Source organism: Ixodes scapularis, unplaced genomic scaffold (genome assembly GCF_016920785.2).
Source record: "Ixodes scapularis isolate PalLabHiFi unplaced genomic scaffold, ASM1692078v2 PGA_scaffold6__148_contigs__length_123643588, whole genome shotgun sequence".
Lineage (NCBI taxonomy): Eukaryota > Metazoa > Arthropoda > Arachnida > Ixodida > Ixodidae > Ixodes > Ixodes scapularis.
In genome coordinates, this window is record NW_024609881.1 from 26,825,559 (window position 1) to 26,841,527 (window position 15,969).

At 44.0% G+C, this 15,969-nt stretch overlaps 1 protein-coding gene across 1 annotated transcript in view; it reads right to left on the reverse strand.

Moving 5' to 3' along the window:
- The window catches only part of LOC8040745 (regulator of G-protein signaling 7), a 47,582-nt gene that overhangs the window by 16,477 nt on the left and 15,136 nt on the right, over positions 1-15,969 (reverse strand). The window contains exons 7-11 of the mRNA XM_029990098.3: positions 15,730-15,811; positions 7,582-7,671; positions 7,440-7,501; positions 6,363-6,464; positions 801-1,004 (exon numbers count right to left, since the gene is read on the reverse strand). Of these exons, the coding sequence (XP_029845958.2) occupies positions 801-1,004; positions 6,363-6,464; positions 7,440-7,501; positions 7,582-7,671; positions 15,730-15,811 (540 nt within the window). The remainder of the gene's footprint in view (positions 1-800; positions 1,005-6,362; positions 6,465-7,439; positions 7,502-7,581; positions 7,672-15,729; positions 15,812-15,969) is intronic.

Below are 15,969 nucleotides of genomic sequence, written 5' to 3' on the forward strand. Positions count from 1 at the left end.
ATAACACTGTATAGGCGAATGAAAGTACTTCTAATACTTTACTTTGATAGTACATTGTAGTAATAGTACTTTACTTCAAAAACATTGCGTCCGGTGTATTTACTACGTTACTTGATCTAAATAAACTCTCGTTTACTTAGGACCAGGGCTGGGCAGAGATCCTCCAAGAAGTATTCGGAAATACAAATACTGAGATACATATGTTTTAATACCAAAATACCGATACTGAGATACATTTGTCTTTTGCGCAACGGGATATCCCTCAGACACTTCCGCAATAACGGCGAAAGAGTATTCCAGATTACAGATACAGATACTCATAGAAATACATTTATTCCCGAACGGTGTTACGTGGAGAGGGTGCAGTTCGTGGCAAATGCGAAAGGTAATTTATGCTTGTGCTCCTCTTTTTGTGCCATTTTATGTTCTCGTTTCTTCCTTCTGCGTTCTGATTTTGTGGCATTAGTACATTACGTAGTGGAGGTACCTCGGCGACATTAAGTTATAGTCAGATAATGGTTCTTTAATCTGAAATTAATTTAATGATTGTACACATCATGGAAAGAAAGTAATAAGCAGTGCAAGAAATAAGCAAGACAAAATGAATGATGGAGTTTCATGATTAAAAATTAAAACAGCGCAAGGACACGGACAAGAACAAGAAGGTCTACCTTCTTGTCTTGTCCGTGTCCTTGCGCTGTTTTAATTTTTAATCATGAAATACCAACTAGCCCCAACTTCTACGATGGAGTTTCATATTTAAAAAAAATGCTTTTCCGAGTCAACATGCGGACACTCACTCATAGATGGCGGTGACTTTCCTGGCGATGTCTTGATGTGAGCCGTGCCGCAGGTCTTGGACCGCCTTCCAGAAGAGCATGTTCTCGTGGCTGTATTCCTTGCGCAGGTAGATCTCGAACTCGTGCACGCCCGTCGGGTCCGATAGAAGTTCCTCCAGGGACAATGCCCACCGCTTGAGACGCTTCTCGCTCGGCGTATCCACCCTGTGCGGGAAGATAACAGTGCTGCACAATTTCGCCTCCGGCGAATCTTAGTCGCTGATTTCCCTCAAAATTGGTTCGACACATTAATAGGCATATCTCACCTAGTAAGCTACATGACACGCCACAATAATCTTTTTTTTTTCGCTAAGTTATTGATTTTTCAAATTCAGACTGAGAGGCTGCGAGGCTCTGATGGCAACACTGAAAGCACGACGTCAGATGTAATATGGGTGTAGTACAGCTTGTTCCCGGCAGGTCATAAGAAGTTTGAGGGTGTGAAACGAGTGCTGGTTAAGCTGAAGCCAGCGAACCGAAAACTAAAAAGAAACGTGGGCAACATACGAAGTCTTTTAGACTGCCTGTTCGGTTCGCAATTGTTAGACAATATGTGACGTCAACCCCGACGGAGAGAGAGAGAGTGAGAGAGAGAGAGAGAGAGAGAGAAATATTTAAAAATTGCTTTTGGTATCACCCCCATTTGCCATTTTCTTGAAAGCAATTTTAAATTTAGAGATGATGAATAGCACGCTGAAAAGAGTAAAGCCTGCGTGTCCCGAAAATGCGCGTAGTTTGGGTAGCGCGAAAAATCGCCGGAGCTCGTCTTTAAGAATACAGAGAACTATGGTGACTGGAAGGTGTCTGCAACCGGTGTGTTTACCGCGTCCAGAAAAATTGCCCCTCGACTTCCGCTTGATGACGACATAGAAGTGTCATGCTGTCGCCGGTCGCGTTCCTGGTAGCGCCCCGACAGCTGTGGTGCATGTGGCAGACGCCTGTTCCGCTGCAGGTCGCTCTCCAGTGTGGCAGTCCACGGAAGCTAGAGCAGCCGGAAGTTAGGACACCGCGACGACAGCGACACTCGCGTTCGGTAGTGGTACTCGCAGCTTCTCGTTAGCATTTCTGCGACCGACCGCCAGGATCGCGACATGCAACAGCATGACACTCCGGCTTCTGCGACGTCATTCGTTGGAACTTCGGGACCAATTTTTATGTATGGGCAGCATAAGACGCTAAACGCATAAGTCGAAGACGCGCTCCAGGCACCATAGCACAACTCTCCCCCAAAAACCTTTTGAAGTACCTAGATTGGATTCGTGTGTCACAAACTGGGCGTTCTCCGGAAATGAAAAGTGTTAGCGCAATATTATGTCGCGAGAATAATTTTAAGTCAGGAACGGTTCCGAAACATATTCGGAATGAGTTACGAGACTTCGGCCATCACGTGACCCAGTGTGAACGAAGGCTCTCCGAAATCTCGTTCACATTTCGAGTCGTTGAGCTTGACAAGTTTCTTTCGGTTGTTTTCGCAATAAAGTTCCATATAAAATACGAATGTACACTCAAACTCGCTATGGCTCCTATAGGGTGATACGGAGTATAGGCTTCAAACAAATAACGTCATGCCCTCTCCAAGTGTTCTAATCTCCTTGACTTGGATATTTAGAATTAACAAAAATAGAGCATCGTCCAACCAGTGAGATTCTTGGCCGATTGCCTCTTTTTGTAGTTAAAAAAAAAAAAAAACACGATAGAACAAACCAACAAAATAGAAAAAAATAGTTTATTAAATTGAGATTCACTAGCGAGGACAATCCAGCTGTTAAAAAAAATCGCCATTTTGATATCTTTGGAAAGAAAGAGGCGCGTGCACACCACAAATTATGATTCTTCAGAAAAAAATAAAAATAAAAGGACACTAACATCTAAGGCTGTTTCTTTATTTTATTTATTTGTTTATTTAAATATACTGCGGCTCACATCTGCGAGCGATGGCAGGACTGGTTACATTCTGACTTGGCGTGAAGTGCTTACGAGCACGTTCTCATGGCAGAGGCGGCTGCCTCAGCAAAAAATATCAAGTGACGGAAGGGCTACCATTTTGTTAGACAAAGAATTCCATTCCTTAAATGCCCGAGGGAAACAAAAGAATATCTGGAGACATCGTACTTAATTTTATACCGTTTAATAGTCCTAGTATGACATATTCTAGCCGAACTTCTTGTTGAAAATTCGATGTATCTATCACTATTGACATTAAAGATTCCATTGATAAAAGAATATAGATTTCTCAACCTGTTTGTTTTAGCTCTAACCTCCAATGGCTGGATGTTGGCTTATTCCAGTTAACGTGACTGAGACATACTATATCTGAAGTTATTAGATATAAGTTTTGCACGCTTTCAAGTTTAGGAATCCCATCTGCTCTGTGCGGGTACCAAACTGTGTGAGCGTATTCTAGTACAGGTCGTACGAGTGACTCATAAGCAGTCTTTTTTGTTTCGCTATCCGGGAATTTTAAGGTGCGTCTAAGTGCATACAAATTTTCCTTGGCCTTATTATCTATGTCATCTATATGCTGGTTCCAAAGTAGTTTACTAGTTATTGCCACTCCAAGGTACTTGTAGTGGTCAACAAATTTGATGGGGTTTGCATTCATTGAATCACTATATTTCAAAGGATTCTTTTCCCAGGTTATTGACATTGCAATGGTTTTATCGTAGTTTATTTTCATTTGCCATTTGTCTAACCATTTCTTATTTTTCGTTGATACCTCAATAAGTATAACTTGATCTTGGGTTGATTTTATTTGAGGGTAAATAACACAGTCATCAGCAAATAATTTAACCCGGAACATGAATTTCCGTAACAATATCATTGATATAAATCAAGAAAAAAGGCCCTCGCACTGAATCCTGTGGTACCTCCAATGTTACTGGAAGTAGTAAGCCTTGTCAACAAGATTTACATGTTGCGTTCTATTACACAAATAAAAGGCCACCCACGTAACTAATTTATCATTTCTAAAAATAGCATAAATTAAGCTTCAGGAGAAGTTCAGGATGCGATAAGCGATTGAACGCGTTTGAAAGGTCAAGAAAAATTAGGTTTGTCTGACTCCTAACATTTATTGAATTTGAAAGCTCATGAACTAGTTCCATCAACTGAGTACTCGTTGGTAATGATCTTCTAAGACCACGTGCTTGGAGTAAGAACATTATGATCATCAAGATAATGAATCATATGTGAAAGCATTACGCGTTCAAGAAGCTTGCATCAGGTACTAGTTAAAGACAGGCCTATAGTTCGATAGGCTGTTTCTATCTCCTGAATTTGTTAATAGGATTAATTTTTTCAATTTTCTATTATTTTGGTAGTACCCCCTCCCCCAACGCAAAAACGCCTTAATCATTATGAATAGTTATTTTGAAATTCACTCTGCGTAAGGTTTCAAAAACTCATCATGAATGAAATCAGCACCAGGACATTTCTATGGATCAACGTTATTTAATAAATGAAAAAATTCCCTCCTCCAAGAGCAGTACGTCCTCAATGCCGGGAGGCATGTCAGGGGCTATCCCTAAGAGACATCCGTCATCCATGGTAAATATAGATACGAACACTGTGCTAAATTGATTTGGAGTTATAGTTGTTGTCAACAATTCCCGCTTTGAAGTTGAGGCATACTGACAAAAGTTCTGTAGTGCTTGTAATAAGAACGATCTCAACGTCATGCTAAAGAAAATTGTTTTGACTCGGCTGTCATTTGTTTTAGTTCGGCACTTAAAGGGGTCCTCCGGAGCGTTATGCGATGGTCTATTTATGACGGTAGCTCAATCTACAGGCCCCAAGGATCCTAAAAATCATAAAATTACCGTCATGCGCGGCGAATTTCCCTATTAAAATTGCTATCAAAGTACCCGGCACGCCCCCTTTTCTGAGATGACCCCGGAAAACGGGAGGGGCTTCTCTTTACGCGTCAGCCAATAGCAAGCGAAGGATTCCGGCGTCTCTGCGCGTCACCAACGCGGCCGACCGCCGACCCGCGGAGGAATCTCTCGAACACGCGCGGACCGTCGTCAAGGAGCCCGGACTTCGTGCTCGGCAGTCGTCGTTCGTCGCACCGCACCGTCGCGCTGCCACTGCAATACGCAGTCGCATTCCACAGATGACAAGGAAAAGCTTGACTCGTTGACGTGGAAGGATCGCAAAGCTGGCTTCGGAGTCGAGATCCACGGGAAGAAGGAACACGTGTCCCGCAAACGCACGCCTGCAGACGTCCCGGGAAGCAGACGAGCCGACGCGCCGACGCATCAACCCCTAGCAGCAAGCTTGCGGGGAGAAAACATAGTTCGCTGGTTTTGGAGCGATAATTACGGACTCTGTTTCCCGCACCGCAATCAGTTTACGTTTTTCTCAAACTCTAATTTACAACAAGCTTAAAAAGTGTTGCAATAATCACGTTCGCATTCACTGCGAGATGCAGCATTTCCATTGGTCCAGTTTTAGCGATGGGCAGGGAATGGGGGATTGTCTTCCAAGAGAAAATAGTGCCGATATATTTCTACTGCCATCCGCTTAATAAACGGTTTTGTAATCTAAATCTTTGTATACATATTAACATGCATCTACTACGCAATATAACAACATAAACAGTCGATCGCAGAAAGCTCCGGAGGGCCCCTTTAAGCTGAAGGTTGTTCCATCAGGAGCATAAACAGCACTATCTAGCTTATTTTTTCTCCTGGAGCAATCTTACGGTTCAGACAAAGAATATCTAAAATAATCCATGGATTTGTCACATTGCTTTTCTTATTTCTCAAAAAGCCACATGTCGCTGGACACAGGTGTTCAAAAATGTTCACAAGTACAACAACAGTTGATCTACATCCTCACCACAAGTATCGGCATAGCTAGAAAATCTCTCAAATGACTATTCCAGATGGTCCTGTACGGTAACATCATCAGCCATTTTGTGATCCGGTACTCTAACAAGTTTCGTTTAAGAAATATTGTTATTTCTAGCCGGTATGGTCACCTCTACCAGTTTGTGGTCAGAATTATCCTCCTCATTTGTATATGTATAAGGAAGATGGACTCAGCTTATCATTTAAAAACACGAGATCAAGTATTAAGCCAAGGTCATAAGCCATGGCAGCAATAATCATAACTCAGCATACAGGCTGTAAGCATTCTAAAAAAAACAAGAAAAAACAACAACAACAACAAAGACTTGATTGATATGCGTCCGAATTCCTTATTGAAGACGGGATCAAATATTTCAACAGACTGATCGCTCGCGAATGGCTGTCACACGTCCGACGGTGGCCTCTGGTTTCTGAGCCGAACAGCAGAAAAATGGGACTGTCGTGGTCTTTGATACATGGTTAGTACGGAAATGAGAAGCGTATCAATCTAATCCTGATTGTTTGTTTTGTTCTTGGAAGGCTTAGAGTTCGTAGATTGTGTTATTACCATGAATAAAGTATTAAAAACAAAACAACTTTAGGGCCCCCTTAAGAAGTGCCGGAGGCCAGCTAACGAGGTCAAGGTGCGAGTTGGTTGGTCCAAGAAACGTACATGGTGCTTTCCACCGTCCAAAGCGTCGGGTCGTCCGTTATCCACGGGTTGCCGGGAGGGAGGTTGCTCAGGAAGCTGTCGAATTCCCGGTAGTCTTCGCACCTGCAGTGATCGGTCATCCCATCAGGAAACATTAAATTAATTTCAGTCCGTTAGCGTTTTGCTACGCTAAAAAGAGACACCACAATTTTAGAAATCATTCTTCAGCTCAATTCTCAGCTATAAACTAGAAAAAGCCACTCGATAAGATGTAAAAAAAAAACACGATAATATGAATGTACGCTTTCACGAAAGATAAAACATAGACAGGCTAAATCCGAGATCTAGGCAAGAACGGACAAGGCGATAAAACGCATCGACATGGACGTAGCCCATAGGCCTTGTTGGCTTTGTCCAGGTCGTCGTGATTCCGCCCCACCAACTGCCATATCTGTTGTCCACTATTACAAGTCTGGAGCTTCAAGATGTCTGATACACATTGCGTTTGTCATGGAACGTGGGGCGGATCGGTGTCCATGGTCGTATGCGACGGTCCTCACACTGGTCATACAAAAACTGCCTGCAGACATGTTCAAGCATGTTCGAAGCCAACATGCTTCTAAGATGCTTCAGGTGCGTCCGCAGATAATTCTGTCATCATTTCTACAGCGGACACCCTGTCTTTTAACAATAAATAAAGATATACACCAACCAAATCCTTGTTTAAAGGGGGAACCCTACGTTTCGAGACCTGGTCGGTCTCTTCTTCAGGGATTGACTGCGGCTATGGCCGTTGGTTGCTCCCCAGCCAGAGAGACTTTTCTCGAATGTTCACCTTCAACCCTGTCTTTTGTATGATGTATAAGCAGTGTGACTTGAGTTTTGGAAAATTTTGTGTATTTGCGGCTTATTGCAGCCTTTGTGGTAAGTACAACCAGCGACACTGCAGAAAGTCATCGAAAATGCGTTCAAGTACTTGTTGCCCGGGTTCTTTCAGACTGCCAATCTTGCGCACTATAGTAGTACTTACTGAAGAATGACAGGAGTGCTAGCACTTTTAGAACAGCAGCCTCAAGTAATCTAAGGACAACTGCGTACCTCGGTAGAATCTGGGACACCTTTGTCCGCGAACGCCCTAGGTTCCTCTTTAGTATCTCGATCTGGAAGAGAGAACGAGAGGACAGCATTTGAGCGTGAGCTTACGAACGGAGAGAAAGAGACACGTCGGAAGTTCTCGTACCTCCCGTTTGAGGTCGTCCTTCGTCTTTTTCCTAGGCGGTCCCCGCTTGTTGGGCACGGGGCTCTTCTCAAGGCAGCTGGTGCATCCGGGCTGCACGCAAGACACGTCTTCAGCCATAGTGACAGAGAGAGTGAGAACGACAGAGCGCGCCACGCCTTCCATCGTGCTTTGACTTCGCGTACTTTTCTCTGCAGTTTAATCTAGTAATTAGGGTACAGAAGGGATTATCAGAAACACAAACCTTCCTGCTTGTAATTATCACTTCTTTACCCACGCTCCAGTTGGCTCTAATTCTTATCTTGAGCTAGGCCGTTTCCAAGTAATACTGTACTCTGCGGAAGGCACTGAAAAACTTTATCACTGCACTCTGGTACGGCGCGTACAAGAAAACAGAACTCAACAACCGCAGTGAAATGCCTTTTCAAACTGCACTCCAAATGAAGATGGCGGTATTGGGGTTGAACGAGATCTTACCAAAAAAGGACTCTTTCAACTTCATTACAAGACACACACGCGCACAGGCGCGCGCGCACACACACACACACACACACACACACACACACACACACACCAAAATTGGCTGCATGTTTGGCCATTTTTTCAAAAGCGTTTAAATTCGAGATACTGAAGTATTTTGCGCACAAAGTAATTCTTCTCTTTACTTTGTGCACTAAATACTTCAATATGTTAGACTACCAACTAGCCCGATTGTCAAGTTTACTGCAGTTAAATTAGGGACCTTTTTTGGGTGGGTGGTGCACTAAGGGTCATCCTGCCTAGGGCAGGACGACCCTTAGTCTTTCAGTGCCCCGGGTGGGTGGTGCTCTTAGTTGAGGTTGCGCCTAGCAGAGCTTTGTATGGCAACAGATTACGTCGCACCACTGTCTCTTTGTGATGCTATGCGCCCTTTCCTTCAGCACCACCCGGATACAAAGCTTTTGCGCTGAATTTTCCGGATCACCAAAAGCGGCGAAGCTCGCTTTCCTGCCCTTTCCACTGGTCCTCGTTCCGCACGCTCTTTCTGCACCACCTCTTTTTGTTCCTCTCTTTCTTGCCCTTTCCAACCCTCTTCACTTCGCGCTTTCTCACACCGTCTGTTACTGTTCCTTCCGTTCCTTCGTGCTGGGTGCGTACTTCTGTCAGTAGTGTACTCGGCATCCACGCTCGTGAGCAGGGTTCGGTCCCTGATACCGGTTGCCGCTCGCTTTTCAAGATCGTATAGCGGTTACGAAGTGACCGACCTACACATTTCCTGCTTACCCGCCTTCAGAGGTTTTTTTGACCCTGAAGGCTAACTCAACCATTGATCTCTATGACAATTGCTGGATCGCGTTTGCCCGCTCCGCGAATGCGGTCACTGGCGGCCATCTTTAGGTAGAGTTATATCACCTCTAGCCACTGTAAGCTGCTGCAGCCGCTATCATCCATCCATGGCAGATAGCGTTTTGGCAGGTGGGTTGGCAGGCTGCGGTCAAAATAGCGTGGGTGATATTGCGTGCTTGATTAAAATTATTTGACGAAACATGTTTTTGAAACCTGGCGTGAACAATAGTCCGGTTTTTGAGGACCTGGTAAAAGTTTCACGAAATTGCAGCACCGGGAGAAAAGCAGCACAGCACGTATCGAAACTCGCATCGAAAGAAGCATCGAAAGCAGACGACGGTACGGAGTCTGCTTTTGATGCGAGCTGCGCTGCTTTCCCCCGGTGCTGCGCTTTCGTAGAACTTTTGCCGGGTCCTCAAAGATGAGGCTACCGTTCACGCCGGGTTTCAAGAATCTGCTTCGTCGAACAACTTCAATCAAGCACGAAATTTCACCCACGGTACAGTGTACTAGATCTACGGCTATTTTTATGGCAGCCTGCCGCCATTGCGCTGTCCGCCATATTACTATGATGGCTAGAGATGATATAACTCTACCTAAAGATGGCCGCCAGTGACCGCATTCCGGTCCATAGGAGGAGCTGGTCAAACGCGATCCAGCAAATAGACATAGATATCAGTGAACTCAACTCTCTAAATTCACGCCGCTGTGGTGGCGCTGCAGTCGGCACTGTGCATGAGCAGACGGGAAATTCGGTTTCCGCGCACGCGCAGTGCCCGCACTTAGTGTGGGCAAACGCGAGCGTGTTTGTAAACAGCTTTTTGGTCTGCTACTGCTTAAGAAAACCAGAAACATAGAGGGCACGGTTGACATCGCTTTTGGGCACCAATGAGACCCGCCTTGACGGCTCCGTCGCCTCAGCTGTACCAACTAATTTTGGCTCAAAGGAATAACGTTCGATCGAAGGATCGTGCTGTGCTGGAGCAGAAAAAGATAATATTGCCTCAGCAATGAGGTAGTACATCGAAGTGAATACCCACGTTTTTTGTTTCGCGTTTTTATTTCTTCGCACATGCACGAACGATGCTTAGAACCACACCAACCCCAATTATGCACAGGTGATTCTTTCATCCCACACATTGCTGGTGTCACCATTCAGTATGCCCATGAATACGTGCGAGAGCAGGGAAAAGACTCGAAACATTGGAAGGCGACTACTGCGTTGGGAAAACAACACGCTTAGTGTAAATAGCAGGTAACGTGTGTCTTTGGAGCATGCGTTCCCTTCGAATCTCGATAATTGGTAACGTACTTCATTATTTTTAAATAAGTAAAGAGTAACGCTGTATAGTTACTTTTTTCCTGTAGCGTGTTCATATCTGTATCATGTATCGTAAGGAGAAGACGAATTTACTCGTCGTTTATTAAACATGCAAGACGCATCTCACTAGCTTCAGCTTTAATAACTTTGTCAACTGCTAATCAGAGTCCGCAACAAGTGCTTCTATATTTTATTGGTCGTACTTGGTAGTAACTGAATTGCAGTAATTAAATCACTGTAATTTAAATACTTTCTGAGTAATTCGTGATTGCAATTCACTAATTTTGACTAAAATTAATCGTACGTGTAATTGAATTTCTCTTTAGCCCCCGTAAGTTTCCAATTTCGATGTCGATTTGAAAATTCTCTCATGACGTCACTGAGATATGCGAAAATACACAAAACGTCTTTCCCATTCCCCTCAGTCAAATCCCGGGGCTTTGAAAGCTCTCAGAACGCGTCAGTGCGCCGACTGTGGCCGCACAGTTGAGCTACTGTCAGAGCCACAGTACCAGTAGAGGGGCACAGAAGACAATAATATTAATAACTTTATGTTCAATCAATTATAATGAGAGACCCAAGAAAGAAAAGAAAAGAGCTGTAGTGTACAGCCTGACAAGCACTGGTTTCCCTACGATGATCAACAGCAATCGTAGAAAAATACAGAAACAAACAGCAACTTGAACTCTAGAACAAACTAAGGTTTAAAAGGCAAGAATCATGTGCTTAGAGAAGCGCACAAACTTAAAACAAAAGAGCATGCTTTGCGAAATCGTACAAAAAATACGACCTTAAGTGTTTATATGTTAAACCGTCTGGATCCGTACTATTTAATACAAAGATTATGTAATTAGTGGGGTTGTGCGAAATTTAGCATTTGAGAGCCATAATTTGTTCGCCGAGTGACCATCTTCCATTTCTCTGTGTTACGGGTAGGGTACGGTGGTGACTTTACCCTCAACAACTAGAGGCTTTTCAAGAGCCTTACATCCCCGAGTTTTTCGCGTTTAAGACTACGTAGTACCGAGCCTCTATTGATATAATTTACGAGTGCTGCTTATATTTACACGCGGGTCGCTGAGTGAGCGCGTACGTGGCCGAATGGTTACCGTGCTTGACTGTCGCGGAGATCTGGATTCGATTCCAGGCAGCGGAGTGTTCTTTCATTTATTATTTCCACTTGGCATTCTCGCAAATTTGATAACTTTCTTTTCTGATCGAGTTGCGTATGTTCTACGCGCCGAACGTATTAAAAAATTAAACGAAAAAATATTTTTTTAGCCTAATATTTAAGCCCTTAGACGCAATTTAGGTGGAGGAAGCCCTCTCTAATCCCCGCCCATAACAAAAGGTGCTTAGCATTTTTAGCTTCGTTTTTAGCTCTGATTGTCTTGCGAGGTGATTGACGTGTGGAATGTTGATTATAAATCTGTTTCTCTCTGCCGTTTTGGTCTTTCATTCGATATGTTTTGATGTTTAGGAAACAAATGATATAGATCGACTCATTACTGTTTTCAAAAAGATATCACGAGATCGCCTTTTCCGTTTCGGTTTCAAACGATAACAAACATGGCTGCCGGCGTTCGTGATGGCGGTTAACAGACCGCGGCGAGTTGTCTCCCGTTCACCGAGATGCTCAGAGGAAAATCTGAAACGACTTAATTTGCACCACACAACTGTCGGAAGTACAGGCCTTCGAAAGCGCTGTTAAGGAGCTTGTTATCGTAGCGGAACAGGTGTAAGCTTAGCGTCCCACGTCAACTAGATTTGCTCGAACTGGATTGAGTTGTTCGTTTGCTCGTTTTGATGCCGAATAAAAGCTTTAGTTCCCGTAAAAGCAGCTCCTCTACTTTGAGAATCGTGCAGCTGTCGTGATTGTGACAATGGTTTCAGTACTAAGAGGTACCTCACACAGGTAAGAATTTGCGAGCTATTTCGCTGCAAGCTATCGGGTGTTTGCCTCACATCAGGTTTGTCCATGTATGTTTCCGTCCTTTCGCTCCGGTACACAGAGTTATTATAATGTACGCTAGAGGTTCAGCTGGCGCAAGTGTGCCGTTGCAAAATGAAGCAAACAGACCCTAATCGAAAACTGACTTCCGGTAACGCATTTCTACGGAGAAAACCGAGTACGTTTTTTTCTCTGCCCTTGATTATAAGAACAAATATTGCGAATAATTATATCGCAGTAAATAATTTGAAACATTTCTCAATCAGGTAAAAAAAGATATTGATAATTTACAGCGTTTATTTTAGAGCGCAGCTCTTAGGCGCCCGTTTCCAGCTTGAGCGGCGTCGGCGTCGGCGTAACCGCGCGGTGCATTATGAGAAAATTTCCGCAATGCACCGCGCGGGACCCTCGTGACGCCACTCGTGACGTTACGTGTGTGGCCGTCAAAAACCCAACAGATGCCAGTAAAGAAGAAGCATCGCCGACAAGCTCCAGTGCGCCTTTTGCACGTGCGAAAGACCACTGGGGCATGAACACGCGCGTCCCGAGGCTGAAGCTCTCACAAAACCGCCATTCTCATTTCATCTGATCCCGGCGCACGGTCAGTTAGCTAGCTTGGAATTTATAATGATAATTAAGCATAGTTTCTATTTTAAGTCGCATGGAAGTCCACGTGTTTTCAGCGCTAAACATGTGACATCACGAGGGTTTCACGCGGTACGTTATGGGACATTTCCCATGATGCACCACGCGGGGAGGAGTAGGAGGGGAGGAGGAGGGGGAGGACGAGGAGGAGGGGAGGAGGATAGAAGGGGAGGAGGACGGAGGAAGAGGAGGGGGAAGAGGGGAAGGGAAGAGGGGAGGAGGAGGATATGAGGCAGGATGAGGAGGTGAGGGGGCGGAGGAGGGGTATACCCTCCCCTCAGTACCCTTCCATCCTTTTGCCCAAGAGCTGCGCTCTAATTCGGTGTTACAGAAAGTTGTAAACGGCTTTTAATTCTTTAAATCAATTTTATGTGATTAAACACACAGCTAAAACAGCTTCGTAGATGCATTTGAGCGCAATGTCGGGCACTACTGGCATGAACGTGACGCCGCTGGCGCCGGCGCATTTTTGCATGGGGGATTTAAGCGAAGGAAGGACGTGTGGAACACCAAGAGAGACGGCATGTACTACGCCGTAACACGGCATGAGTAACTCCCTGTGCATGCAGATGATCGACAGAAAGTGAAGGCCAATTGTTACCAGTCCGATGTGCAATAAGCAAGCACTGCTTTATTTTCTCTGCTCGTGCATATGTACGATGATGCTCGTTCTGCGTTCAAAACATCACCCGCACGCTCGAAATCTTTGAAAATATAGAGGTCAGAAAACCAGGTGCCCGATAAAAGCGGCCTGGCATAGGAAGTAATAAGAAGAGACACCTTTCATAACCCAGGTACTTTATTCTATTTTATTTACGTTATGAATGTTTTTAACCGCTCGTAATGATAGACGAGGAGGTTACTTTCATACCGTATTTACTCGGGTGATAGCCGCACTATTTATGAACAAGGCCCTTGCGTCTACTTTCCCACATAACACATATACAGCCAATCATCGCGTTGCGCATAAATAACACAGCGAATAACTAGATCGAGAACACGAGTTTCCATACGGATGCAATCTTCCCATATGGTATCTTCGTGCGAAGACGTTATCTCTGTCCTGTTAACCACTGGAATCATGCTGTCGATCGCGGTTATTCGCAATTCGCGTGGTCCGTGGAAAAACGAACCCTCTGGTTTTCTTCATAAACAGTGCGGCTATTACTCGAGCAAATACGGTACATGTGACAGGACTGGCAAATTAGCAATAAGTAAGAATCACCAGAATGATGGGGAACCTTGAACTCACTCTACATTCATTTTGATTGCTATTTTGCTTATATTCGTCGCCCGTGTTTACACAAGCTTCTGTGGAACACAGGTTTGGGCCTGAAACGTAGCGAAGTTCAACACCCTTCAGTGATTATTAAAAATGCTCGAACTAAAACAATTACACTTTTACAATGTTAATTAAGGTACATACTATTCGGTACGACCCAAAGAACAAAAGTGATTTCTGTTATTTTTTGGCGTAGAAACCAAATGCACGCACGTCTTTTAACAGGAATGCACAGGTGAACCGCAAAACTAGACTGGTTGCTGTCTGCTTCAGTTTACACCTTGGAAGTCACATAGACACCAGCGCCACTTTAACCTCTCGCGTACATTATAATAACTTTATGCTTCGGAAGGCCTGTAGGTCTCAAGCTCTGAGTGGTGCACGTAGTTTTCTAGAGCCAACCTTTTTAGGTCGCGTTTTAATTGCGTGTCATGACGCTCACCTACCTCGCTCGCGTACACTATGCAAGAAAACAATAACAAAAAAAAAAAATGAAAAGACTGCACATATATTGTTTTATTTTTTAGTTCTTATTGGGCCGTGGCTCGTGCATGATGAAACACTAGGTAGTCACTTCCATGATCGCGTCATGCGAGCTCTGCAGACGGTTTTAAACGGTGGTGCAATAGCAGAGGATGCCGGAGCATGCCGCGCGTCTGCTCACAGGACTAGCAATGGTGTCAGATGGTAGACTAGACGCACAGGACTTCGCGACAGAGAGCCACTAGACTTGCGAGCATGTTCGGCCGAGCAGTCAAGTCAATCCAGTAGTAATGAGCGGGGGCGTAGAGCGGGCCCTGACCTCCGCATAAATTGCGTCTAACGGCCAAAATGATGCAATTTTTTTTTGTTATAAAAAAACAAAAAAACTGTGTTATATTAGGCCATTTAATCCTTTTTTTTTTAAATTTCAGTGTCTTTTTAAGTTAGTGCCCTGCATGCATTGACGGTTCCTTCGGTTGTCAGGAGCGAGAGCGAAAGGGTCCAAATTACACGATTGTGATTTGTCCATTGAATATCTTGTCACCGCTCACGTCGACGTTTTCGACAATAATGAAGAGCCCAAGCCACTATCATGTATTTTCAATACGTGTTAACACTAGTAATCATAGATTTTGAATTGCCATAATAAAAACAGAGCACTTAGAATATTTGTGGCATTTATAATAAAGCAACTGAAGTGAGTGAAACAAGGGCACATCAGGGGATAAAAGAAGTACGTCGATATAATATACTGCATCTTAAATGGTCAGATATTTAATCTACAAATATACATATATTACAGCGTGTAAAATAGATATCAAAATTAACGTCATTGAAGCCGGGTAGCTTTGAAAGTAAGCTAATTGAGAAGTATTTGCATTAATTTTCGAGAGCGATGCATTATGATTAATTACTTTGTGCACTAGTAATTTTTATTGCAATCTAACTTATTTTGTACCGCAGGAGTTTCCACTGTAATTAAATTACGTTCCGAAGTAATTACCCAGGTATTACGCTGGTTCTGAATAAATTATAACATGGCAGGAGAAAACAAAGAAAAAAACCAAAAACTGTTATCAAATATATACGACATTCTGAGACATCATTCCTTTCGTCGTTATCGCTAGAGTGGAAAAAGCTTACGGGTGGCCGGTGAATCCTCCAGTAGGCCCGCTCCTGGCTTTGTTGGATGAGCTTGTCAGTTTTCTTCAGATCCTTGGCAAGTCTACAAAGATGCAATCGAATCAGTTTCCGAGTCACTTAATAATACCAGTTCACCACTGACCAGCTCGCCAATCACTGCTAGCTCAAACAGTAAGTACGGCCCTACTTAAAGCAGGTAATTTTCGCAGCACCGTACTTCCGGGTGTTTTTGAGAAAAGA